Genomic DNA, 26247 nt, shown 5'->3' on the forward strand with positions numbered 1-26247 from the left:
CGCCATGAAATGTATTAAGTATAGGCTTCTTCGGGCAGCTACAACCGCTTTCTTTCATTTCCGAATATGCCCCAGAGCCGTAATCACTGTATGCATACACGCGAGTGCCAGCGTTTCCATTCGCGCACGCAATTTGTACGCCATGTTTTAAGCGACATCACTGTGTTCTTATCTTAGTGAGCGTAAGTCCATACATATCGGCGCACTGAGTATTAGTCGTGCTACCCTTTTTGAACCCCACCAATTGATTCGGGCTAACTCTTTATTCTGATCTAATGGCGACGCTTTCCTATTCGATGTGTCTCATTGCGTAAAATTATGTTTCTTCAACAAAAAAGAAAAAAACGTAATATGTGCTTCAAACGTCAAATTTACAGAAAAGTGCGAACCTACGGACCGCTGGCGCGTACTGTAACGGGCACTGGAGCAGTTCAGACCGCTTATACGGATCACGCCAGTGGTTCGTATGAGAACGATCGTATTGCTGGTTACAGAGAGCTGACTGTATATAGCGAAAGTGGCCGGATAATGGCAAGCAAGTGGAAAAGCTTCGTGAATTCAGCCTCAAATCAATTACAATTTTTTTTTCCTTATGACAAGATTTCTTCCTCCAATTTCAAAATCCTGGGGACGAAATCACGCAGCTTTTTGCTTGTAACATCTGCTTGGCGGAGGCCAATGTTCTGGTCTTCTTACGAACCACTCTAGTGAGAGCGACTTGCTTTTCTATAACATAGAGCGAGAGCCTGCATTACCAAAGTTTGAAAGCCAGAGTAATGCGTAAGAACACGCGCCAGCCAAGCGAGTCATAAAATAAATTATTCGCGAATACGAAACGCTTCGACGTGTTTCGGCAGTTCTTACTAACGAAAAGCTTTAACTCGGCCACCCTGGCGACACGGCTCTTACAAATTTCTTTTTTTTTTTTTTTTTGCTTCTTTCTTTCTTCCCTCGTGCAAACTGTGTGCCATTGGTAGGTCACGTTCGCTATCCAGGGCAAGTATTCACAAAAGCGTTATTACGCTAGAATTGTTTGTAAGAGCAAATTCCAGCCAATCGTGAGGCTGGACTATTGTGGTGGGACCAATAGTCCCACCACAGGGTGGGACTATTGACACTGTATTTACAGTATGGGAGAGACACAGTAGCCAAGATGGTGGACAGCCACCAGCACCAGAGAGAACCGTCTTCTTCGTCGTCTGCCCCAGGCTGAATGTATGTCCTCGTAGCAATATTATTAACCAAGGCGCCCGGCTAATGGCAAACAGCACTTATACGAACGAAACGTTTTGCGAATTCGGCCTCAGACTGACAAACGCCTGTTGTTGCGCTGCATGCGAGAGCGTGCTTACAGTTTTCTTAAATGCAGTAACTTCTTAACGTTCTTTTTTTTTCCCTAGTTGCTGAAGCCGAAGTGAGCTATCCACCCCAGGCTGGGGCACGTAAGTACGATATTATTTGGTTAGGTCAAGTTATAGTATCTCACTGTGATTCATGGTTAGGCGTAAGCGCCGCTTGAATGTACTGCATCGATAAGCATTATCACACTTTTTTGTCTATGCAGCATACGGAGGCCTTTGTTCGGAGATGTGCGTCGGTGAAATACTCCACGGAACAGCCTCCGTCATGGACAAGATTCGCTTCTCCATCAACAAGTACTGCTCCTGCGATACCGCATATAAAGGTGAGTTTTGGGGGCTCAAATGAAATTAATTTCGTAAACTAGCTTCTTATTAAGATTGAGTTTGCAGGGTTGGAACACTATGTAACGGTTATATTCCGATTCATTTTACTTTTCGCACTCCGGCAAGTGCATGGTCCGAGCGTTCCTACGCCTACATAATCACCGGTATCGGCCAGTCATGAACGGTGTAAGATAAGAAAGAAACAGAATGAATAAAATGGAACTCGTACATTGTATACTGGACCACGGCTCATTTCGCAAAAAGCTCTTACGCTAGGATTGTTTGTAAGGGAAAATTTCAGTGATTCCTAATGCCGGGCATATTATTAGCGAAGTAGGCCGGTCATGACAAAGATCACTTGCAAACGAAGAGCTTTGTGCATATGAGCCCAGGGGCCCGAATTGCTTTACCTTCTTCTCGGGGTTTGGGTCGCCTGTTCGGTCAGTTTCTCGTCGAGTAATGTTGGACGATCCTGGAGACTGTGCAAGCAGTGAACTGGCCCGATCGTGAAAGTGGTGTAATTCGCGGTCGCGTGGGTCGGCCGCGTGGTTGGGGTGTCGTCGTCTTGCCCGGCAGTCACGTAATCGCTATGCTGCAAGAACGTGGTGCGGAAGATGAACAAGTTTTCGTAGCACTTAATTAACCGCTTCACATAGATTTCCAATAGGTGCGTTGGATCTACATACTTTTTTTAACCGCAGCTTTCTTGGTCTTTCTTTGGCATCCTACTGACTTGGCGTTTACATTTGAGCAGATTTTGTGAACGGAGAATAAATAGTGCGTAACCCATAGACACGAGATTAAAGTTGTGACCAGTGCGGCGCACAAGCATGAACATTGTTTGCTTAAGATGCAAATAAACGCAACTATAGGCATCGGATTTAGTTACATGTCATTTAATTAGGCGCTTCACTGAAGCTTAGCTTCACATAGATCCCAAAATGTGGCACGTATATTAGCACTTTTCTCTTCTTTTTTTCGCTTTCTTTTCTTTTCGCGTAACGAGAGCCTAAGTCCGCGCTTGGCTGACGTTTTATGTCACCCGCCAGAGTACGGGAAGGTGATCGTGTTCAGCACCCGGCACAGCTGGCACGCCCACGGCGGCTCCTACGGAGAGCTGATACTGGACGACAAGACCGTGCTGCTGCCCGCCAGCGCAGCGACCGTGAAGGCGCTCACGGGACGCCCTGAAGGTTTGCAACCGCGGCCACAGGTATCCGGGACGGCAGGCGTACGCGGACGCCGCTTACACGGGGCCGGCCGGCTGCCCGGACCCTTTTGACGAGTCGTGTCCCCAGTGCGCCAGCACCATTGCCACGGAGAGTCTGGCCACGGACCTGTGCACGTCCGAATACGGTGAGCAAACGCTGAAGCGGTCAGTATGAGCAAATGACTGAAGAACACGTCCCGTATTGACAAGAAAAATGTTCTTGCCACCTTAGTGAAATTTATAAGAACAATAAGCGCCTATTAGTGATAGCGGAAGTTATTATTGCCGAAGGCCATCGCCCATTAGAAAAAGTTCTTACGAACAAATTACCTTTGCGAATTCGGTTGCCCACGGTTGCCTCTGGAAAGGCGAGAACACCCAAAGGCGCAAAAGAACATGAACCCTTCTGGAGAACAAGAGCGATAATAAGGAGGAGATCCGAGGGGCTCGATTCTTTGTAAGTCACAACCATACGAAGCAACATACAATGAAGAGGCAGGAATCATAGGAGAACAGGCGCGGAATTCATTCTCAGTGTTGTTTGCCATTGGCCGGCCGCCCTCACTAATAATACGCCCGGCATCACGATTGGCTGACACATGCTCTTAAGAACAGCACCCGATTCACACAAATATCACTGCCCTAAAATTGTTCGTAAGAACAAATTACAGCCAATCCTGATGCTTCACGTATTATTAGCGAAGCCGAGCCACGAATGGCAAACAGCACTTGCGAACGAAAAGCTTCGGGAATGCGGGCTCAGTTCTTTGCGTAAAAACGTATTCGTGAGTACGGGCCCAGAATTCGGCATGGAACCGTTACATGACCTGGTGTTGTTTGTTTATATGGTTCTATATGAATCTCTTTTTGTCCATTTAGCGGTAAGCTTGTCCTTTGGCATTGTTAACCATGGCGCCTGGTGCACCGCCCGTTAACGAAACAAAAATATAACGAGAAATATGCAAGAAAAATTGTCGTTTCTTCTTACAATATTTAGTCCTATTATTATTACTATTATGTGAAAGCGAGAAGCAGGCACAATTATAGGTTCATTTTTTGTTAATATAGGACATTTCTTTTATTTTCATTTCAATAAATGAAATACGAGTAAATGACACTACAAAATATTTACAGGCCTTTATTACGTGTTACAGTAGATCATTAAATGACCTCCTATGCTTATCTCTCACCTACTTGCAGCTTCGGTCGTCGCGATTGGACTCGACTACCAGAAGATGGCCGTACACAAAAACGGTACGTATGCCAGTCGCTGTCCGCCTGTGATAACGTAGAGGGGCTGTAGGAGCGACGAGTGTTCTTTGTTCACAGGATCGCTTTATTCGTGCATCGGCCTTGCCTTTCGAACCACTGTGACAAACTCAGGCTCAATTTAGAAGTCTAGCTGGACAAATTAGTATTGCGGAATAAATAACAAAACTTGCAACATGGAAACAACGAAACAGCGAAACAACTCAGCTAACCTATTTTCCAGTTAACGATTTCGAACATTCTGTACTTGCGAATAATTCATTTCCTTGATGATAATTGAAATTCTGGCCACTTCCGGCGCCGGCTTTTCAACAATATTTGATTGTCATATAAGCAGAAAAACAAATTACATGAGTACGTAGTACAATATTTAAAACACATATGGCAAGCATTGCCGTGTCAACGCGATTGAAGCTATGGCAAATGTAATAGAAGCGTTAAGACACATGGCGCAATGACATTTGTTTTTAATGTAAATTAGGGGCGCTATAACGTGAAATGATTCCAAACTCCCGACGTCAAATTTACGTAGCTACCAACGCAAGCATCGGACGGTGACCTGCAGCGTTGTCTGAACCACCCAATCAAACACTCTTCTCGTTTATAAGAGGTCACCTTTGTTCGCTTTCAAAACCAATAACATTGTCTACACTCAGCGGTTTTTCTTATCTAATTGGCTGAGAAGAGGCGAGGAGCACGCTTTAGGGGAGAGGGTTTCGATGGGGCCGAGCCAGCACGGTGAAAATAGATAACCGCACGAAGAGGGTGGTGCCGGATTTTCCGATTGGTCCGCTTCGCCTTACTTAGCTTGCAGTGGCTGGTCGAAAATTGCGGTGGCATGCAACGGAAGAATAAGAATGTCGCTAAAACGGATCCTCAGCAACGAAGAGTTGGCAGAGCGATCTCGTTTACGTGCCGAAAGGGCTCGATAACGTTTTACTGCCACGCAAGAAGGTTTATCATGTGCAAATAAATACATGCTCACCAGCAGGTGCGAGTTGCAAGGGCCTGAATGATCGGCGGGCAGCCATCTTCTATTCCTTTCGGAACGGGGCATTCTGTGGCTATTCAGAAACTTTCTCAGTTTTGTTCGGCATATTAATGCATTTTTTCGCGTACACGTTACTTTGACGTGGTGAGTTTTCGCGGTTTTGTGAGGTCGCGTGACAGACAGGCGAAGTGTGCGCAGCCAGAAAACATTGAACCAATAGCCGAGGGCTAATGGTGAAAAGGCGTCGAATCAGGAATGATTATTTTTCTTTTGTGCGGTTTAATCATGCATAATCAGTGTGTACACGTTATATCATATGGGGAGCTACCGCGGCTTTCGTGACGTCGCATGACAGACAGGCGAAGTTGGGAGTGGCCCGAAAATGTTTTGACCAATCGTGGAGGTTGATTACAGAAATTGGAATCAAAACAGTTTGGAATCATTTTACGTCATAGCACCCTAAATGCAGAAACACGGGTTTCCTGCAACGTCAGAAGGTCATATGGCCTGAGCAGTGCGTCAGAGTTTACCTTGGTTTCACTGCATAGGAATGGTTGGCCGGGGGGCGGGGGATGAACTGCATTTTATGTTTCCCTATGGGATGATTTCGTAAAAAAATAAACTGCAACAGTAACCGCGCAAACGATTCAAGAACCTCCCAGATGCATTCGTACGTCTGCGTTAATCCTCACTTTTGTTTTTCCCGTCCTCTTGTTTTTTCTGCTCCCATCCACCTGACATTTTCTTCTTATTTTCTTTTTGATTTTATTTTTATTGTTACCTTCTTTTCTCTCTCCTGTTTCCTCGCCCGGTCATTCTTTTATCGCTATTACATAACATTATTAAGTAAATCTAGATGAGTTCCTGTGGGACTCACAGTTCATTGTGGTTACGCGACCGAGTATATTATAGTTCATCTAGTAAATCAGTGAAAATTAGAAAATGCGGCGCCGTTTTGTGCTCGCAGTTGCCTTCTGACTGATACGCTTTGTCTGACTCCGCCTCTTTCTGGCTTGTTCGAAGGGGCACTATTGGCTCCGTAAAGAACAATACAGAGAGAGAGGCAGGCAACGCTTTGCCACTTTAGCAACAATTCGTATAGATAGAAGTCCAGGGTTACATCGCCAGTTAAACGCTTCCGCTTTTCTTTATCTTTTTTTTTTACGAACTTTCTAAATTCGTTTATCTCCCACAGGTCGGTTCTCATGGAAGCAGACTTATCTCCCCGACATTCAAGTGAATGGTGAGGGCATTTGCATCTTTGTCGAGCGGTCATTAACGACGGCAAGTACGCGAAGAAAGCAGCGAAGACACATTGCGCATAACCTGCCATTTCATGTTACATTTCAGAAGAGACTGCCTTCGGCACTAACCTGAGTGTTGTCATCAAAGGTGCGTTCATGATTCCTGTTCGCTAGTACTTCGTTTTCAGTAGGCGCTTTTGTTCAGTTCAGTAAAGTTTGACAAACATAAGTGAGCGGCGTAAACACGCAAGTGAACCGACTCGGTGCGTTTCTGTGCTACACTGCTGGAAGTTCGTGAAGCCTCACTTAAGCATGCGGCTCGCAACGCGGCAAGTCTACGATCGGTGCGACGGCGTTACAATGATGTATACTATTACTTTATAACCCACTGACTCTGTCTAACAACTCACTTCGCGTCTCTCTTCAAACAGTTAACGCCACGCCGACTGAGACCGCACTAGCCGAACCAGGTAAGTCACCAAGCCGATAAAAGCACCGTGAATTACCTAAATGTTCTTGGTCTATAGAGAAATGTTGATAAGCTTAGACCTTCATAAGTTGGCAAACAGAAATTAGTGCATTGGGTGCCCTTTGTCGTATAAGACAGCCAGTGAAAACTGGCACCGGAAGGCTTCAATTTTCTAAAGTGTACGTTACAACTAGAGAACGTAAGAAATACTTGGATGGAAGATTGCGACGTTACATTCTCATTTGTTTCTTGCATTGTCGTAAGTCGTATTTGTCGTTCCATATTCACGGAGCTTGTGAATTGATGCTCCCCGATTCCTTTTGCTCTGTTGTTGTGTCTGACAACGCGTAAATTGTTAATTGACAAGTGTGTTTGCTTTTCCTTTTTACTTAGTCTTTTCTTATCCCTCAACTTTGCCTTTCCGATTATTTTGCATTACCTGAGGTATCCCTCACAAGTCTCACATCTTGTGTATCGGTCTAACGTCATCAAATAAACATTAACAATAGTAGTAATTTCGTGAAGATTTCCCCATAGAGCTTCATACTTAAATCACTAGGGGGAACTTCCGGCGCTGCAATCGTTCGACCGTTAAGAAACGCACACATATTTCTACAATTAGACATTCTTTGTTAAGAAAGCATATTTCCACATCTTTAGCTGCTCCTGGAGGCTCATTTAAGTCGGGCGCTTACCTGAAAACGTTCTTTCGAACAGTGAATTGTTTTACGCCCACAAAGGATTTAATTGGGAACGCGATTTTTACAGAATTGATAAATCCTTTCACTTTAGCGTGTGTGTGTCGGTAAATCTAGAGGATATTTGGACTGCTGCTCACCATGAGTAAACTGCTTTTGATATTCCGAAAAATTACTTATCTCCGTAAAGGCCGGAACACTTTTTAATGGCCGTAATTAGAGGCGAAATGGCACTAAATAATAATTACCGTAGAATGAACTACCGATGACAAGTTGGCTTCGAGGGCATTAGCATAAAAAGTCATCAAGAAGGATGACTTTTAGACACATCAACGCACCGCCCACTCATTCCAATGCTGACCTAAATGCCATACTGGCACAGGACGCAGACATTACATGTGTATAGTGCCAGAATTAGCTTGAGTGGTGCTAGTGCGAAACCATATGTTGTCCCTGATTAGTGCTTATTGGCATGCAACTCGTGTTTCACAAGTTCATGAAATTCTCGCAGAGCCCGGCAGCCTAACGGACTCGTGCCTGACGTACACAGTCAAGGCACTGTACAACGTTAGCCGCGGCTCAGACCCTGTGGCGGACACGTACGACCTGCAGCTCTTCCTCGACAAGCGGTGCCCCTGCCAGCAACTCAAGAGCCGTACGTTCTCTCTCTCTCTCTCTCTCTCTCTCTCTCTTTACTGCTGCTCTTTCACTCTTTCTACTACGTTCACATTTTTTTCTAGCTTAGCTACGTTACTTTACGGCAAATTATTGACTTCTGGGGCCATGTTAGCTACAAGAATTTTGACCTCTTATAAGCGTGAGCTAGTTTTTCGGCTTTTTAAGAAAACTCTACACCCGCTATAACAACAGTGGCATGAATTGCCAGGAATACCGGGCTTTGTACTTTTGCACTGTATTGATAGCATGCGCTATGCTACACGTTATGGAAATAAACCGCGCAACTTTTACGCAGACCATAGGCAAAGGCCATTTACTTATCAGTCCGGTGCCGTGTTAAAAGGTTACACACTCAACAAACCTTCGCCGAAGCTACAGCTTCTTGGTATCTAAGCATTTACCTCTTTTCATTAAAACATGCTAGACGCCCAGAGATATTACGCGGAGCACATGCGACCATCATCTAGTCGGATTTGATCATGCAGTGCATCTAGTTTTCTTTATCACTGACGGATTCGTGAACATGCTGCGTCCTCGCGCATGAGGACATCAGGGGATGACGGGTAGCGCTTCATCATCGGCTGTTCAATGGAAGCGGCGAAAAATATCCGAGGCCGAAAAAGGGGAAAAGGAAAGATAAGGCAACTATTCACGACCCCTTTGAGGGAATGGCGATGTCCTTGTGAACTACCACTGTCTGTTCTGAAAGTCATCTCTCTGTCGTCTTCTACTGCATCAGCCATTTTGCGTTGAACCGTCATATACACGTGGTTTACAATGATCTATGGGTGTAACTTTCTTGTAAAATTGCCTTCTTTTGGGCGCCATGCTGTACCGTTCATTCTGCTCCTCCGCCAGAGTTGCCTGGCTACGCGCTGCTCGTAGTGGACAAACAGTCGAAGCTCTCAGACGGAGTGCTGCAGCTCGGTTCGGGCGCCAAGTTGTACCCGCTTGAATACGGCATGCACACGCTACCCTCGTGCCCTGTCGAAGGCGACTCCAAGGATTCTAGGATCGATCCGGGCCCGGAGACCAAACTGCCGTTGCCAGAACTCGAGATACCAGTGGAGGGTGGTGCAGGTAAGTGGTACATTAATGATATAATAAATTACTTGATAGAAAAAAAAGCAGGAAAGAATAAAACTAAGCCTGTGCGCTTCTCACAAACACAGCCATAGCTGAGGGCCCTCACTGTGTTTACGTTGAACGCTGTCCAGGACCAGCGCAACAGGCGTTATGCACAATCTCAGCACCCTCCAGGAATACGCAAATTAAACAGGTTGCACGACGCAGTATAACAGCTTATACAGGCAGTCTTAATGTTTTTATAAACTCTCAGTGGTTACTCACCGCGTGCGTCGTAAATCACTTGCTTTTGAATAGTATTATTATTTGTTTTGAGAACATATAACACAAGGACATGAAGGAAATAGGGAGGGAGCAAGCTGACAACTGCCACCGAGAGGGGCACAACGCCTACCTACTCTTTCAGGGGGAGGGAATAGAGGAATTGAAAACATGAGGAAAGAGAAGAGGAAATGAAGAAATGACGGAGACACAGACAGAACAAACAAAATACAAATAATGTCTATAAACGGGAGGCCAAGTCAGTGTCTTTAAGGAATGTTAGCAGGGCTTGATGGGCCTGGTCACGTCGGGAAGCGCACCTTCTTGGAAAGAGGCAATCGTCAAGGGTCGCACATTGCAGTCCAATAAGTCCATATTCCTTAATTAGCAATGCGCTTTTGAATAAAGAACACTTGTAGCACACATCCCTTACGAATACACAGTAAAAGGAGGGGGAGGTAGAATGGCTGGGAATACATGTTAATAATGCGCAAAGCTGACTTAAAGCCACACCACTCTGTCACATTGGGGCTTGTTCATTGGGAACTACATTAGTGGGAGCGACGACATACTGTGGCGCCGTCTACAGTCAGTGCCCGAGTGACGTGTAAAGTTGGATCACGTGTGGAGCGTCGGCTTTGTGGAGCACATACAAAAACAGGAACACTATCTTTTCCATCGTATGGGCACGCAATTTAGGCTGGTTGTATCGAATATTTTTACACCAGAGGGTATTTTGTTTTGATTGGACTATTTTATTGTGCTGTGTGAGAAAATCCTGCCTTCTTGCGCGCCTTTTATCAAACTTTGCTGTGTATATATAGCGTATGCTCGGCAACTGTCGTCGTTAAAACCAGCTATCGGTAAAACATAGTGATTCGCTTTTAAAGCAATGCCCAAAATTGGGGAACTTGGCCCTTAGCACTGACACAATTGGGTACAAGAAAGAAGTCAGTCAACTGTCAGATGCAGAATAGTGCGCCGTATTGCAACGTGTCGAGTACATCTTCAGTGCTTAGTTGGCTTGAATACGATAGAGAATACTTCCGATGATACTTAAGAGCGCTTTGTTGGTATGGATTTATCACTGCCTACATGAGCACACCGCTGTGACTCTGTCGTTCACTCAGATCACCATATCTGCCCACCTCACGTTACATGATGTTTCCTACCTGCATCGCAACTCTATGGTGTAGCCATCTAGCGTCTTCCTTATTTGAAGCCCCGACATAGTTTGTCAGCAAATATTTCGCGAAACTCTAGTCCCGTCTACATGTAGTGCAAATTTACGTTAGCCTTCTGGATGAGTGTCTCAATTATTTATTGCGTATGGGCAGCGAACAGCAGTACGAAATCATGCATTGTTGGATTTCTCTCAGCACTGAGTTACACCAAGAACGAGACTCAGCGTAGTTTTCGACTTTTAATACATTGAATATCAAGAAAGGAAATACAATGTGACGAAACTGTGATGGGGCGCGTAGGGATCATATTCGTGCCTAATACCGTACAAATGACCTAATTTTATGTGGTGTTGCTACCACGCCATCGTAAGCACTCCTTATTCAATTTTCCGCCTAAAGAAAGAGGGCACGCCAAAGAAGTTGCCTTTTTCGCAGCGGCAAGCACTATCAAGAACATATGTAGCCCACGCGTCGTCAACGTAGATCTTTTGCAAATAAGTTAACGTGTGACGCCGAGACTACGGATCATTGACATAACACGTTCATGATGGTGAAGAAAAACTTAGGCCACAGTGCCTTTTTCAAACGAAATACAATCACACCCATCAAAACAAGAGCGCATACTGGGACCGGCTGCATACCCCAAGAGCTCCGGGATGAGATGTTTGATGCTATCGAATGTAGCATTACGAGGCTCCAAACGCAACACTTTTGTTACTAGTACAATAGACAATGGTTGTAGACGACGAGAGACAAACGTTCCTGGATTTAAAGCAAAAATACTGAGGCATGCCCTCCTGAACCACGCGAAAGGACGGCTTACTGAAACTCGCGGGATTGCTACCGAGGTAAAGTGTTCTCACGTGTCTAACGTTCGACGCAAGAACGACAACAGCGCCAACAGTTCCAGTGATGGCGCTGGAGCCCAATATCTGTGCTAGCCTATATGCAATGCAGATTGATTTTCTCCTGAAGCCGCTGCGGCTTTGTTTAAAGAAAACGCGTGGAGCGTCTCACTGAGGACATATCTAAGGTCGGTAAGAACCCACAACATGCATAGTTAAGTGCATTGTGTCCACTTCCGCCAACATTGAAGCGGTATTGAAGTGGAAAGCAGAAACATTGAAATTTGTATCTCCCGATACAAAAAGAAACTTTCTCGTTTTTCTTTTTTTTTTTTTTTTTTTGCAATGTCACAGACACCGTTGCTTGTTCATTTGTTATGGCATTCCGCTTTAATAATACGCTTTCATCTATCTATCTTTATTTCTAATATATGCTTTCTTCGTCTCATTAAACATGAGTATTACTATGGGTGATTGCGCCCCTCACATACCTTGCACGTGAACAACACAAGAGGAGGTGACCGGCGTCTTTCTTTTTGGTCTTGTTACTCCTGTGAATCTGGCTTCACCGCAGTATGATGCTAACAGAGGTGAAGCGATCATGTTCCCGGTACAGGAGCAAAAAGCGTTAAAAAATGACAAATGGATTACTTGTTTTAGGAGAAAATGAAAAGTAAATGCCCCATTTTAAGACATTCTCGTTCCACGCTCCTCTGTATGGAAACATTCGTTTAAAGCTATATAACCGGTGTCGTTTGGTGAGCGTTCGATCAGTGCCGCAAATATTTGATGTCAATGGAGAGTTAGTGCAGAAAATAAATCGCTGAAACCGGGTATTTATATCATACTCTCAAAAACAGATACATCTGACGAGGGCCCATGCCCAGAGGATGCTCCGGCCACTTGTCCAGTCTGCATCGATGCCTCCGAAGAGCCGGCGGCTACCGCCACACAGTACTGCAAGTCAGAATATGGTCAGTATAGTGCAACCTCAATCGGCATCAGCGGTCTTCGTTTGAAAGCGTTAGCATTAGGAGTGTCTAAGTGAAAAAAGTGTATGTGCGTGACGTGTGGCAAGTCGGTCACGTGGTAGAGGTAGAGAGGGGGTGGGAGAGCTTAGAAGAGCGTGCGTAATATATATATATATATATATATATATATATATATATATATATATATATATATATATATATATATATATATATATATATATATATATATATATATATATATATATATATATATATATCTTAGTGAGGTCTATATATAGAACTATACAGGGTGTTCACACTATCATGCATCAATATTTAAAAATATATAAATGCCAAGGTGATATAAAGAACCAAGGTGATGTTTGCCATCACTTGGAGGTACTCATATTATTTCTTGCGTACCACCTACTTACATAATTAGTCTCAATTAATGAATCAACTTCTCTAATATTATAATTAGATGAAAAGTGTCAATGAGAAAATTGTACGGCAATATGAAAAAATCACCGTCCAAGCACTCCGTACAGATGGTTACCAGGAAAGCGGAAACGTGCGGCCCCGGTGTTTATCACTGGGTTAATCCCGATGGTACTATAAAGTCGTTTTTTTTTTCATTTCGGCTTCATTGGACGAGTGACCTCGTGCTCAGCTGCAGAATGCAATAGCCACTGAGCCACTGTGACGGATGTACGCCCATGCCTGCACAGATGTAACAGGAGAGACAGTGGACCCGTATGGAAAACACTGATATAGCAGTGCAGCTGATATTTTTTTTTTTTTTAGAGAACCAGAGTGCGGATAATTTCTTTTTTTTTTCTCAGCTCCGAATAGGTAACGCTAGTAGACGAACTTAAGTTACGTGTTGTCAAAATATATGCTCTACAGTTTGTGTCGATTGAACCAATACAAGTGAAAAAGTTTTGATCAGTTTAATCAGAACAGCCACGCGAAACTATTAAACGTGCCATTAAACAAAGAATCTTGCGGAGTTTATTTCTAAGAAGCATTCATACTACATGTTGCGCACATTTAAAAATATATATACCAAGCGCATTTTGAATTTTCTTTAAATGGGAAGCAAGCTACGAATGTGGTAACTCTAGCTGCACAAGCGCCGCTAGATGTGAAACAACTTTTGGTGCAACACAATGCTGGCAACAAAGTCTGACAAGCTATTTTGAGAGGTTAAACGTGCCTTCGAGTGAGAGGTGTTTTGAATTGCGCGCTTGATTCTGTCTCCCGCTCCCTCCGACAGCTGCCGTCGTGAGCATTCCGGATGACGCCTTCTTGGCCAGCAGCGAGTCTGGTGAGTAGGCTTTTCCTGAGATTGACCAGGGCCAAACGAAAGGCGCTGGCTTCGACACGCAACAGATGATGAAGAGGTGTCCTCACTTGAGCGGAACACAATTTAATGGCCATAGCAATGTCACGTCGCTCGTAGCGGCAGCTCTTCTAATCTCAGTTATCTTGAAGCACATCTACTGAAAATAAAGGCGACACAAGTCAAGGATAAATTTACAAGTTACAAAAGTGTGCTCGCATATATAAGTGCAAGTCATGCCATATATATATATATATATATATATATATATATATATATATATATATATATATATATATATATATATAGTTATTTGGGACGCGGATTGAGGTAGCGTGAAAGAGCATGTGCCTCTTGCTTGCTAATGTTACATTGTTAACAATGACTAGTTTCGCAATTCCAAGTTTTCTTCGTTTACCTTAAGTGGAGTATGATATTGTGCGAAGTAATGCGAAACTGTGAATTCAGTGCCGTCTTTCAGGTCAACTGTGCTCATTGTTTATATCTTCACTCGACTGAACGTGAAATTAGTGAGCAAACTACAATCTTGAAACATCAAAGAGAATCGCAGTGGTGATGGTATTAGCGTAAGCGCGTCATTTTGCATATATGTCACATGACAAGAATTCTTAACAAATGATGATCCGATAACTCTCTCACTTGACGTTACTTTACTTATATGGTCCTCACTGCATGCGTGAATACTTCGTTTTGTTTTTCGTTCTTTGCTTTCGTGTAACTCATTTGACAAGAGGCACTGACATCCGGATTACTCCGTTCCGCAGTGATGTTGCAGAAAGCGTTGCTTTGTGTTATAATAGTCACCTGCGACAGTGAGAGTTCTTCTACGGAGCGATTGAATTAAACGTAGGACAACTGCTGCTCATACGTTTCTTGATGATTATGATAAGTCTCATGGAGCGGATTTGTTGCGTAATGTCCAGTATAGGTTATATTATCTAGATAAACGAGATATTACCAGCTCAGATAAAAACAACCAAGTGTAAACTACAAAATAATAACACAGTTAGAACTTTCGGACGGCAAGAGATAGTGCGAGTAATGCTTTAGTTTGACATATAAGTGTCGCATTTGTCTCGATATATCTAAGAAAGTAGACAATATTTGCTAAGCAAGAAAAGGAATGTTACGCCCAACTAAATATGTTTGAGTCATTTACCTCCGCTATCAACTTATGCAAATAACATGTAACGAGCCAGATATTAAGTGTATTCTAGCATTAATTTCCCGTACATACCTTAAGGATATTCAGCCCTTATGCACTGATTGCTGTCATATGATAACCCGATTTCTTGTAATAACGGAATGATCACGAATTGTCGTACATGTTTATGACAAAATTATCAAAAGATGGTCTACAAAGCCGCTGCTGAAACAGCCGAAAATGCACATCATTCAGGGGGAGGGGTCTTTCAAATCTCTCTTTAAAATCTTCCATGACTAAGGCACCTTTCTTTACGTCACGTCTTCTACTCACAGCAATACAACCTTGGTGGGCACCCAAGCTCAGCCTTTCAAGTAAGTTTTTCAGCAACTTTTGCTTACGTGGTGCCAAGAGTGTTATAATAACAAGTAATTTAAACACGTTTCTTCTCTTGCTTCTTTTTTCAATTACAGCTGTTTCTGGTGGATCCAGCATTCAGGTCAACGTGAACGTGAGACGTAAGTTTTGTCTCTACTTCTCTTTCTATGCTTTCTGCGAGAGAGAGAGAGGCAAAAAGAAACAGAATGCAGGAAGGTTAACCAGAAACGCGTTTGATTGGCTAACCTACACGGGGGGGGGGGGGGGGGGGGGGGAGAGAAAAATAAAATATGAAGGCGAGAAATATGGATGAAGAAAAGACGCTGACAATACTTGTGCTGGCATCACCACGCACCAAAAGGCGTTCGCACAGGATCAGTCGCGCTCAAGAAGCCCAAAAGTGCCTTCACTTCCTTCTGTATATATGTTGTGGACGGTATTTCAGTAGCGTCTGCACGGACAGTGGACGATCGCCTAGTCAGCGCAATGCATTGGACATTAATTGGGTTCGTGTATCAACTCCAGGAGAGGGGCACATAAGTGGTCGATGTTCTCTTCGCAGCCACAGTCACCGCGTGCAGCACTGCCAGCCATTACAATTAGTGCTGAGTAAATTACAGTACTTGAGCAAGCAAAGGTACTTTTGCGCTCTCGAATATCTACAGCGTGTTTATTCTAAGACACCAACAATGAGAATAAGAATAAATCTAATCGAAACGTTTTTTTAATTTTTTATGTGATCTTATCTAAAGCTGAAATTCTCTAACAATGTACTGTGAATAAAAATTAGGTCTCCCAGCGATCACGGAACCTGCAGCGCCAGAGATTGTTTCGCTTCTCACAAACCTTGTTATACATAGCTTTGAAAAGGTGACAGCAGCGAAAGCAACTAAAAAAATTGTTGAAACGTTTTTTTTTTTTTTTTTTTTTTTGTTAGTTGTGCTTTCAGTATAATGCTCATTCAAGTGCACTAAGGAACCTGTGGCCTTCCTAAATGGCCTCGGCCAGCGGGCGCGCCGTGATGTTCATAAATGTGTCACTCATCCGTGCTGTCCTAAGCAGCTAGTCGAGACTAAGAGTTGAACAGAAACGTCAGCCTTCTTTTGGTCTCTTCTCCTCCATGCCCATGTCATTCATTCGTTACTGCTCCAAGAAGCTCGCGGAGCTGATGAACTTCCGCATGCATATGACGATCTTGATGGACATTCTTTTTTCAGCAAAATTTCGCCTCTCCTTTGTGAGTGCCCTCGCTACAGTGCGCGCTACAATTCGCCTAGGACATAATTCTCAACCGCATTAGATAGACTGGGCAATCGGCCTTTGTCAGAAGAGATAATCTTTGGATACTGGTCCAGACAGTCCTCAGCTCAGAACGCGTTGAACGCGCTCTTGCGCTTCTTGAGGAACCTGTTGGGCTGAGTGGCAGACTGTGCGAATTGTCTTGCACTACATCGCGCTCAACTTCAGGTCTCTCTCTCTCTTTCTCTCTCTCTCTCTCTCTCTTGTTTTGTTTTGGCTCCTGTCTCCTTATATCACCTTTAATTAATTTTACACCCTTTCCCCAGCACAAGCGGGGTAGCCAACGGGCACAGGGCAATAGTAGCAAAGTGGGCGAGTTGGTACTGGTTTATATTTAAGCGCGCGCCTAAAACGAGGGGCACAAGGCGAGGATGGAAGGCAGGACACATGCACCAGCTACAATTGAGCAAAGTGAAGGTCCATGGGGCGCATGCGCACCGTCTTTGCATCTTACTTATGTGTCTTTAGGTCTTTCCATTTAAACGCTCAGTTGTAGTCAGCGCATTCTATCTGTCCTCTCCCCCTTCTTCGTCTTGTATCTCGTTTGAAGGACTTCTTTAAATGTGCACTGGCCAACCTCGCTATCTTTCTCTCTCTTTCTCCCTTACTCCTTTAGCACGCCCTCAACATTCAGGTGCTCGAGAAACTCGACGGCGCTTGCCGAGCTCGGAAAAAGAAAAAAAAAAGAAAGCGCTTGGGTTAGGGCAAAGAGAGACTTACTGCTGCCCTGAATTGAGCGCAATAAGGTCGCAAAATAGTAATGGCGGTTATCCGTGGTAACTACGACGTTTCGAAGGATTTGAGTTGAGACGACGTTTAACTACCGCGAGGTGTGAGCTTCTACTGAGGAACAGAAGGGCCTCGGGCGATGTCTTCATGAGTCACCGGCGGACACCGTGCACTGATAAGCCATGTACTACAGCTGTCGGAAGGAGTGTCGGCGAGTAGGGGATGGCGCAATCCACGCGGAGGTCGCGCGGGAGGAAGCGATAAGCGCTCTCCACGGCGGTTATAAAGGTGCAAACAAACAATAGTACGAAGGATATGAACAGAATGGGTCCTGCGAGTAAACATCACGCGAATTTCGCTTCGCCGCTGACCACCAGGACGACACTGCTCTTGAAGACGATGACAGGCCTCACACGGCAAAGATGTCACCAACTACCTCCCCTCCTCTCTGTAATGCCTTCGGGCCTTGAGAGTATAAATAAAGTCACAGGCCTGCGTGGCACACGCAGGCCTGTGACTTTATTTAACCTGTGAAGCTGGAGAAGCGGCTCCGTAGGAGCTCCATTTTCCGCAGAACGCTCTAGAGGGTCTTCCTCGGCGAAGTCTATGCACGAAAGGTAACGTTGCTCGAGTACCTAAAATGAAAAGCAACGGAACAACGTGTGAAGTACATTCGGTGAGAAACGCCATGTGGCCACTTCAGATTGACGTTGAAGAGGTTGATTACCAAGACAAATAAATGTACAAGCTGGATGCGCCTGCTTCCAGCTACCTCATTATGCTTGCGGGGGGGGCAAAATAATTGACGACTTGGTGGAACACACGCTTCAACTACGAAATGTCAAAACCTAGACGTACGATATGTAAGTCGCACAAGGTGCCCCCCTACGGCAATTCACAGCAGAGACACTTTCATTCACCACCATCATGATCATCATCGCGTCAGCTCTATGGAGGGCACTGCCGATTAACATAAAAACAAAAGCTAGGCAACCAGCAACGATCGAACACTCCCACTGCAGTTAAGAAATGTTTATGTGGCCGTTGTGGCATTGTAGTCCCCCTCGGGCGTTGTGGAGCTGGTAGCGAGCGCTGCAGTATTCTATCGCGTATACGCATACGCTTATCAATTTTATGGTATTTCCCAGATCGTCGCAGTCATGTGTTTCTGGTGGCGCTGTACACGCACTCACAGAAATGTCTCATGCATAGATCTAGTTTTGGATACATTGGGCATCTGCGTTATGCCACAGTTGAGTACAGCTCAGTCAAGTCGTGTGCGGAGTGACGAGAGAGAGAGAGAGAGAATAGTTTTGTTAAAGCATTAGCTGTGAGGTGGACCTAGATCAATGCTTTCTAACCAGTTACTCCGCCTTGACGTGAGGAGAATTAGAGGCGAAGAGAAAGAGAGAACTATCGCGATGACGTTAGGACAGGAAGTACTTCTCAAAGACATATACCGAAGACTTGGCGAGCCGGTGTCTGCCGGTGTTTACGCTGTATTACGTCATGGGCAGCCATGGCTTCTTTGCTCCCTCGGTTTTTGGTGCCCATTTAACGCAGTATTGATGAAGTTTCATTTTTGCATCGATGTGCACTCCTTTCGCTCGGGAGCGCGAAAATGTAGCAAAATCGAGAAACGAAATTCTCCTTGTCGTCATGAGCTGCGAAAAGTCGGCGGCACTTCAAGCAGCTTTTATCTGATGTACAAGGCCGCACGTCAGCACTGGCGACTCCGAGTGCAACGAGACAACACTTCTATGGTCAGATAGCTCGCCGCCTGGCTTGACTCGCAGGGAAGTAGTTTGCTTGCTCAGCCTTTGAAGAGTTCATTGTGGTACACTACAGTGTCTCAGTCAAAGCGGCAGCTCTCCACAAACAACGTGTTCATGTTGACGCCTCGGCTGTTTGCTAATCTCGTGTAACTTCTTCAACAATCAAAGCATGCGCCAGTTCTGAATAAGTAAAAATACACCTATGCTGAACATAAGTTGGCAAACTGACTTATGAGTCGACTCATTCAAATTCAGGCCGAACCGTGAGTGTGAGTCTGAGTGATCCCTAAGTAAAAAATGTATTTTGCGTGCGAGTCTGCATAAGTTTCATAATTTGCTGGCCTGTGATGCTGAATGATCTTTATCATCACATACGGGATAATAATTTTTGTTTCGCGGAATTTTTAAAGCTCGCCTGTGGCACATAGCATATTTCGTGTTCTTGAGCTGGTTTATTCGAAAAGGCAGACTTTGCTAGTACACAAAATCAAAACACATATTCGACTAATTAAGAAAAGTTCACCAATTAACTTCTTAATTACTTACTTTACAGCACATGTTGCGATTTACGAACTTTAGCCGGTGAGTTTGCAAGACGTATCCACTTGAAATGAACTTCCAGGATGACACCAGTTTCAAAATATTATTTCCCGAAATGTGGAACGAAATACATGAGCGTTCCAGTTACTTTCGTGCTTCAATACATAAAAGAGCGTTTTGTTAAAAACGTAAGTGGAACAATAGTGCATTTTTATTGCCAGTTTAATGGCGCAAATCTCGAAACTGGTCTCATTCGGGAAATTCATTCCAAATGGATGCGCCTTGGAAACTCATCGGCTACAATCCATGAATTACAATATGTGCCGTAAAGTGATGAATTAACAGGTTAGTTGGTGATTTTTGTTAATTAGTTGAATATGTGTTTTGATTTCTCACGCAAGTAATGTCCGCCTCTCTGAATAATCCAGTTCAAGGATTAGAATTAAGTTACCTGCAACAGCCGGTTTATAAAAATCCCGTAAAACTTAAAAATTATCGCCCCGTATATACCGCCAACAATTCAAAAGGTGTCTGAAAGCATATATGTATATAACTAATCAGCCATTAAACATCTCCAGGAGTGCTCGAGCTGGCTGCAAAAAAACGCATTGTTTTGATCATTTTCAAGAATTAATTTTACTGTAGGTCATGTTAGATTGTATAACCCTTTGTACAGTGTATTCTTAACATTTATGCGCGTTGCCATATATTGACACCTGTCTCGTGTCTGTGTTCCTCACGTCATCGTTTGTTGCCTTTGAAGTCATTAACAAACCAAATAGTTTTAATTGTTTGCTCCTGAATTCATCCAAGTTTCTTTTTCTGCCTTCTTGCAGCCAAGGCGAGGTACCAGTTCCCACAGACGGACCGCACCGTTGGTCATGCAGGTGAGAAATACTTTTACGTCATGTTGATTTTTCTTTGAACCCGCTCTCAAACTTTCAAGCACTGCACTCTGTCTTGCGAAACCCGTGCGTCGTTGAGTAATATGCAGCTCGCAGCAGCCAATTCCGAACCGATTTCGTCAAAGCAATCGAGCGTGTAAGAATAATTAATGGTTGTCGGGCATCTTCCCGATAGTGTCATTGTTCGTCTTGATTGGAGGGCAGATATGTTTCGCGCGGTTCAAACCCGAGTCCTTCTTACGTTCACAGAGCTTTCGGAATTTTATTTATTTATTTATTTATTTATTTATTTATTTATTTATTTATTTATTTATTTATTTATTTATTTATTTATTTATTTATTTATTTATTTGGGCAATTCCCAGATTTGCCACGAAGGCAAGGTGAAAGGTGAAGGACATGATTCTCCTGAGGACTTTACCTCGCTGGAGCCAAAAAAAATGCCGTTTCCATGTAAGAAAACAACTAATAATAAGTAGCATAACTACTACAGCACTTTGTAAACACATCCAATTCCAAACATACGTTATTAGTAACAGTTAGATATAGGTCATACAATATTACATTATTAGCATCGTTAATAACATTTAACAATAAAAAGCGAGGGGCAAGCAAGCACATCAGTATTCTTCAAGCACTTCGCAATCAGATAAAAAGATGCTTCGATTGCACATTTAAATCCGCGAGTTGTCCTACAATTTCCATCATGATCAACAGTGTCAGTGTACATAGACGTTGCATAAACGCATAGTCTCATATTCAATAGTTTGTGTGCCATAGTTTGTCCGAGGTTTCCCTACTACTATCGAAGTTCGACGAAGGCTGTATCCTGTGTTTCTGCTTAGGCAGTGATTTGAGAATTTATAAAGTTATTGTAGACCTCATTAAACATGTGTATGCACATCTTGGTTCTGTAAGTGTTTCTAATATTGAGGATAGTGTGGTTGCATCATAAAATGTGAAAGAACCCATGTATTGTTTTAAAGAATTAAGTAATTGAACAGGGGGGTTGCTATTGCAGCGCAACCAGCTTTTCTATATCTGTTTAGTTACCATTTCCGCACAGTGGCAAACGGTCAGGTGTGCATCTTACAAGGCGAAAATTACAGCTATCTTAAAAGCCTTAAAAGCACGAGATATCGAAGCCGCTTTAACAAAGCTACTGATCTTGCAGGGTTCTTGCGTACATTATTTATGTGTTCTGTCCAACTCAGGTTTTCTCAAATGTAACACCGAGAAAAGAATAGCTTGGAACATGTTGAAGCTGTGAACCACAAAGATGAAGTTTCAAACCATAACATATTTCTTTACTTCTAGAGCAAAAAAACATTATTTTTTCATATTTCGCGTTTAAGTTAAGCTAACTTAAGTAACGCCCGTTTGCTAAGTACTTAGAACCAATTTTGTCGTCACAGTCCGCAAACCGCGACTTCTTACAGTCAGCTGACTGAGTGATGCCAGCAGTGAATTGTTATTATTGGATTTGAAAACATATACATTTGACAGGAAAGAGAAAATGAGGAGCAGGCTGGCAACTGCCACCGGAAGGGGCACAACGCCTGCCTACTCTTTAGAAAGAAGGAGATAGAAACATAGAAATGGAAGATAGGAAGAAGGGGAGGAAAGAGGAAGGAGCAAGAAAACAAATCTCAAAGAATAAAGTAGAACAAACAGTACAGGCTATACACAGTTAGGCCGGTCGCAGCTGGTCACTGCAGGTCACATGCATGTGGATGCATGAGAATGTCAGTGTGAACGCAGGTGGAATCTCCAGTGAATATGAGTCTCTGCGAGTGTGGGCCGGTCACAGTAGGTCACTGCAGGTCACATGCATGTGGATGCATGAGAATGTGAGTGGGAACGCAGGTGAAATCTCCAGTGAATATTAGTCTCTGCGAGTGTTAGCCGGTCACAGTAGGTCACTGCAGGTCACGTGCATGTGGATGCATATGAATTTGATTGTGAACGCAGGTGAAATCACCAGTGAATATGAGTCTCTGTGAGTGTGGGCCTGTCACAGCAGGTCACTGCAGGTCACATGCATGTGGGTGCATGAGAATGTGAGTGTGAACGCAGGTGAAATCTCCAGTGAATATGAGTCTCTGCGAGTGTGGGCCGGTCACAGCAGGTCACTGCAGGTCACATGCATTTGGATGCATGAGAATGTGAGTGTGAAAGCAGGTGAAATCTCCAGTGAATATGAGTTTCTGCGAGTGTGGGCCGGTCACAGCAGGTCACTGCAGGTCACATGCATGTGGATGCATGAGAATGTGAGTGTGAACGCAGGTGAAATCTCCAGTGAATATGAGTCTCTGCGAGTGTGGGCCGGTCACAGCAGATCACTGCAGGTCACATACATGTGGATGCATGAGAATGTGAGTGTGAATGCAGGTGAAATATCCAGTAAATATGAGTCTCTGCGAGTGTTAGCCGGTCACAGTAGGTCACTGCAGGGCACATGCATGTGGATGCATGTGAATGTGAGTGTGAACGCAGGTGAAATCTCCAGTGAATCTGCGTCTCTGCGAGTGTTGGCCGGTCACAGCAGGTCACTGCAGGTCACATGCATGTGGATGCATGAGAATGTGAGTGTGAACGCAGGTGAAATCTCCAGTGAATATGAGTCTCTGCGAGTGTGGGCCGGTCACAGCAGGTCACTGCAGGTCACATGCATGTGGATGCATGAGAATGTGAGTGTCAACGCAGGTGAAATCTCCAGTGAATATGAGTCTCTGCGAGTGTGGGACGGTCACAAGCAGTCACTGCAGGTCACATGCATGTGGATGCATGAGAATGTGAGTGTGAACGCAGGTGAAATCTCCAGTGAATATGAGTCTCTGCGAGTGTGGGCCGGTCACAGCAGGTCACTGCAAGTCACATGCATGTGGATGCATGAGAATGTGAGTGTGAACGCAGGTGAAATTTCCAGTGAATCTGAGTCTCTGCGAGTGTGGGCCATTCACAGCAGGTCACTGTAGGTCACATGCATGTGGACGCATGTGAACGTGAGTGTGATCGCAGGTGAAATCTCCAGTGAGTATGAGTCTGCGAGTGTGGTCCGGTCACAGCAGATTACTGCAGGTCACATGCATGTTGATGCATGAGAATGTGAGTGTGAGAGCAGGTGAAATCTCCAGTGAATATGAGTCTCTGTGAGTGTGGGCCGGTCATAGCAGGTCACTGCAGGTCACATGCATGTGGATGCATGAGAATGTGAGTGTGAACGCAGATGAAATCTCCAGTGAATGTGAGTCTCTGCGAGTGTGGGCCGGTCACAGCAGGTCACACGCATGTGGATGCATGTGAATGTGAGTGCGAACGCAGGTGAAATCACCAGTGAATATGAGTCTCTGCGAGTGTGGGCTGGTCACAGCAGATCGCTGCAGATCACTGCAAGTCCCATACATGTGGATGCATAAGTATTTGAGTGTGAACGCGGGTGAAATCTCCAATGAATATGAGTCTCTGCGAGTGTGGGCCGGTCACAGCAGGTCACTGCAGGTCACATGCATGTGGATGCATGAGAACGTGAATGTGAACCCAGGTGAAATCTCCAGTGAATATGAGTCTCTGCGAGTGTGGGCCGGCCACAGCAGGTCACGCATGTGGATGCATATGAATGTGATTGTGAACGCAGGTGAAATCTCCAGTGAATATGAGTCTCTGTGAGTGTGGGCCTGTCACAGCAGGTCACTGCAGGTCACATGCATGTGGATGCATGAGAATGTGAGTGTGAACGCAAGTGACATCTCCAGTGAATTGGAGTCTCTGCGACTGTTGGCCGGTCACAGCTGGTCACTGCAGGTCACATGCATTTATATGCATGTGAATGTGAGTGTGAACGCAGGTGAAATCACCAGTGAATGTGAGTCTCTGTGAGTGTGAGTGTTAGTGAGTGAAGTGAAGGTGAAGACGAATAAATTACTCAATAATGAGCATCACCTAACTTCGCTGAGGCATGCTCGTTGCAGACGACAACCGCAAATGTCGCTCGGGAAAGCTGCATGTGAAGCAACAGATAACGTCTGGACACCAGGAAGAGCCCACGGACGCCGTCAAGTTCACCATCATGAGTTCTTGCAAGTGCGGCTTCCTGGAACAGCGTGCGTATACCGACCCCCTCCCACCATTCCTTTTTTATTGTTCTTAGCTGTATTTAAAGTTGTATACGTTGCTGCCTGTAAACAACGTAGGCCACTTTCCCTGACATCGTAATTAATCTCGGATCAGTGAAATCAATGGAAGCAATGATTAAAGAAAGTTCGCTGACATCAGTTCCAAAGTTCGCGTATGTTGTTGTTTTAGATATTTATAAACGGCATCACAGCTGTGCTTTCGCGAGTTTCTCTTTCCTTGGTACCCATGCGTTTACTCTAGCAGTACATTGCTTATTGTCTCTACCCAAGGCGTGACCTCCCATTCTTCGCGTCACACCAGGCACATTGCGCGGCTGGCTCCTTTCTATAGCCTCGTTTCGTACCTCTTCAATTTAAAAAGATTAAGGGTCCGGCGGCTGAATTTAAACCCCACTCCCCCAGCGCCATAGCTCATGTTCGGCCCATCAGGCCACAAACGTGCGCATACTTTTCTCATGCAACTAGCTCTTTGAGATTATTTGTGCGTGCGCAACGTTCGGCGTAGCAATTATTTGCACAGAAAAGCAAGAGCATATGTACGCATGCCAGTTTTCCACAGGTCACGGACGCAGGAATGAAAGATGTGAGTAATCTAAGGCCTTACCGCTGTCTTTCACGGGGGTCAGTCAAGTTGCATGTAACAACCGCGAGCCAGTTTTCGTCCTAATCTCATCGGGAAAATTAGCTACACACACATGCTCTTTACTTCATACTGCCTTCTTCGCGTCTCAAGGCTATACTCTTTTCGCGCTCCTTAGCTTCCTCTAATGTTTCTTTGTTATCCTTTAAGCTTCGCCCTTAATAGCGCTTGAGCATCTCAGCCCTTTTTAGCTTACGAGCACTTTTTTGCCTGCGATTCAATCCGGACTGTCTTGTATCCTCTATGCAGCAACTCAATTCGCCGTGCTAGCCAGCATCAACGTGCCGAATAGCGATCAGCCACTCCACCTAAGCGAAGACGTCACGCTCATCAGCCTGCCACTAGGCAAGACCGAGCTGCCCAAGTGCGTGCGGGCCAAGCCTACCAAGAAGGCCCGCTGGAAGTTCTGGTGATCACAAGCAGCGCACATTGTGCCACAAAGCTCTGTGCGGTTTCTGCTGGCGTAATGAGTAGGCGCCATTGTCACAAAACTTTTGGGCTGCTGTGCAGCGCCCAAGAGAATAAAGTGCCTTGTTTGAATGAACGTATGGAGTCTTGCGTATTTTTGTATCGGTACTCAAGTTGCGTTCTCACGGTGATACTTATTCGTCAGGATACGGAATTCAATACAGTATTATGACTATAGCGGTGGTCGACTGTGGCAATCGCTGCTGTCAGAAGCCAACGTTTCACTTAGACGAACTTGTACTCGCTATACGGAAATATGATTCACTCCGTAAGTTAGCG

At 44.5% G+C, this 26247-nt stretch overlaps 1 protein-coding gene and 1 long non-coding RNA gene across 2 annotated transcripts in view; both read left to right on the top strand.

The window, feature by feature from the left end:
- The window catches only part of LOC119440592 (mucin-19-like), a 78597-nt gene extending 52555 nt beyond the window's left edge, over positions 1-26042 (top strand). Inside the window, 17 exon segments of the mRNA XM_049661971.1 lie at positions 1401-1442; positions 1565-1684; positions 2735-2862; positions 2864-3041; positions 4096-4149; positions 6351-6398; positions 6506-6547; positions 6831-6869; positions 8078-8221; positions 9103-9324; positions 12481-12594; positions 13868-13918; positions 15434-15472; positions 15572-15616; positions 20656-20706; positions 24696-24827; positions 25750-26042. Of these exon segments, the coding sequence (XP_049517928.1) occupies positions 1401-1442; positions 1565-1684; positions 2735-2862; positions 2864-3041; positions 4096-4149; positions 6351-6398; positions 6506-6547; positions 6831-6869; positions 8078-8221; positions 9103-9324; positions 12481-12594; positions 13868-13918; positions 15434-15472; positions 15572-15616; positions 20656-20706; positions 24696-24827; positions 25750-25913 (1613 nt within the window). The 3' untranslated portion in view covers positions 25914-26042.
- Positions 22782-23990, top strand: LOC125943235 (uncharacterized). Its single transcript, XR_007465688.1, has 4 exons — positions 22782-22852; positions 23273-23387; positions 23493-23587; positions 23901-23990. It is a non-coding gene; the product is annotated as an uncharacterized LOC125943235 (long non-coding RNA).
- Positions 26043-26247: the final 205 nt, after the last annotated feature.

Source organism: Dermacentor silvarum, chromosome 2 (genome assembly GCF_013339745.2).
Source record: "Dermacentor silvarum isolate Dsil-2018 chromosome 2, BIME_Dsil_1.4, whole genome shotgun sequence".
In the NCBI taxonomy this organism is placed as follows: domain Eukaryota; kingdom Metazoa; phylum Arthropoda; class Arachnida; order Ixodida; family Ixodidae; genus Dermacentor; species Dermacentor silvarum.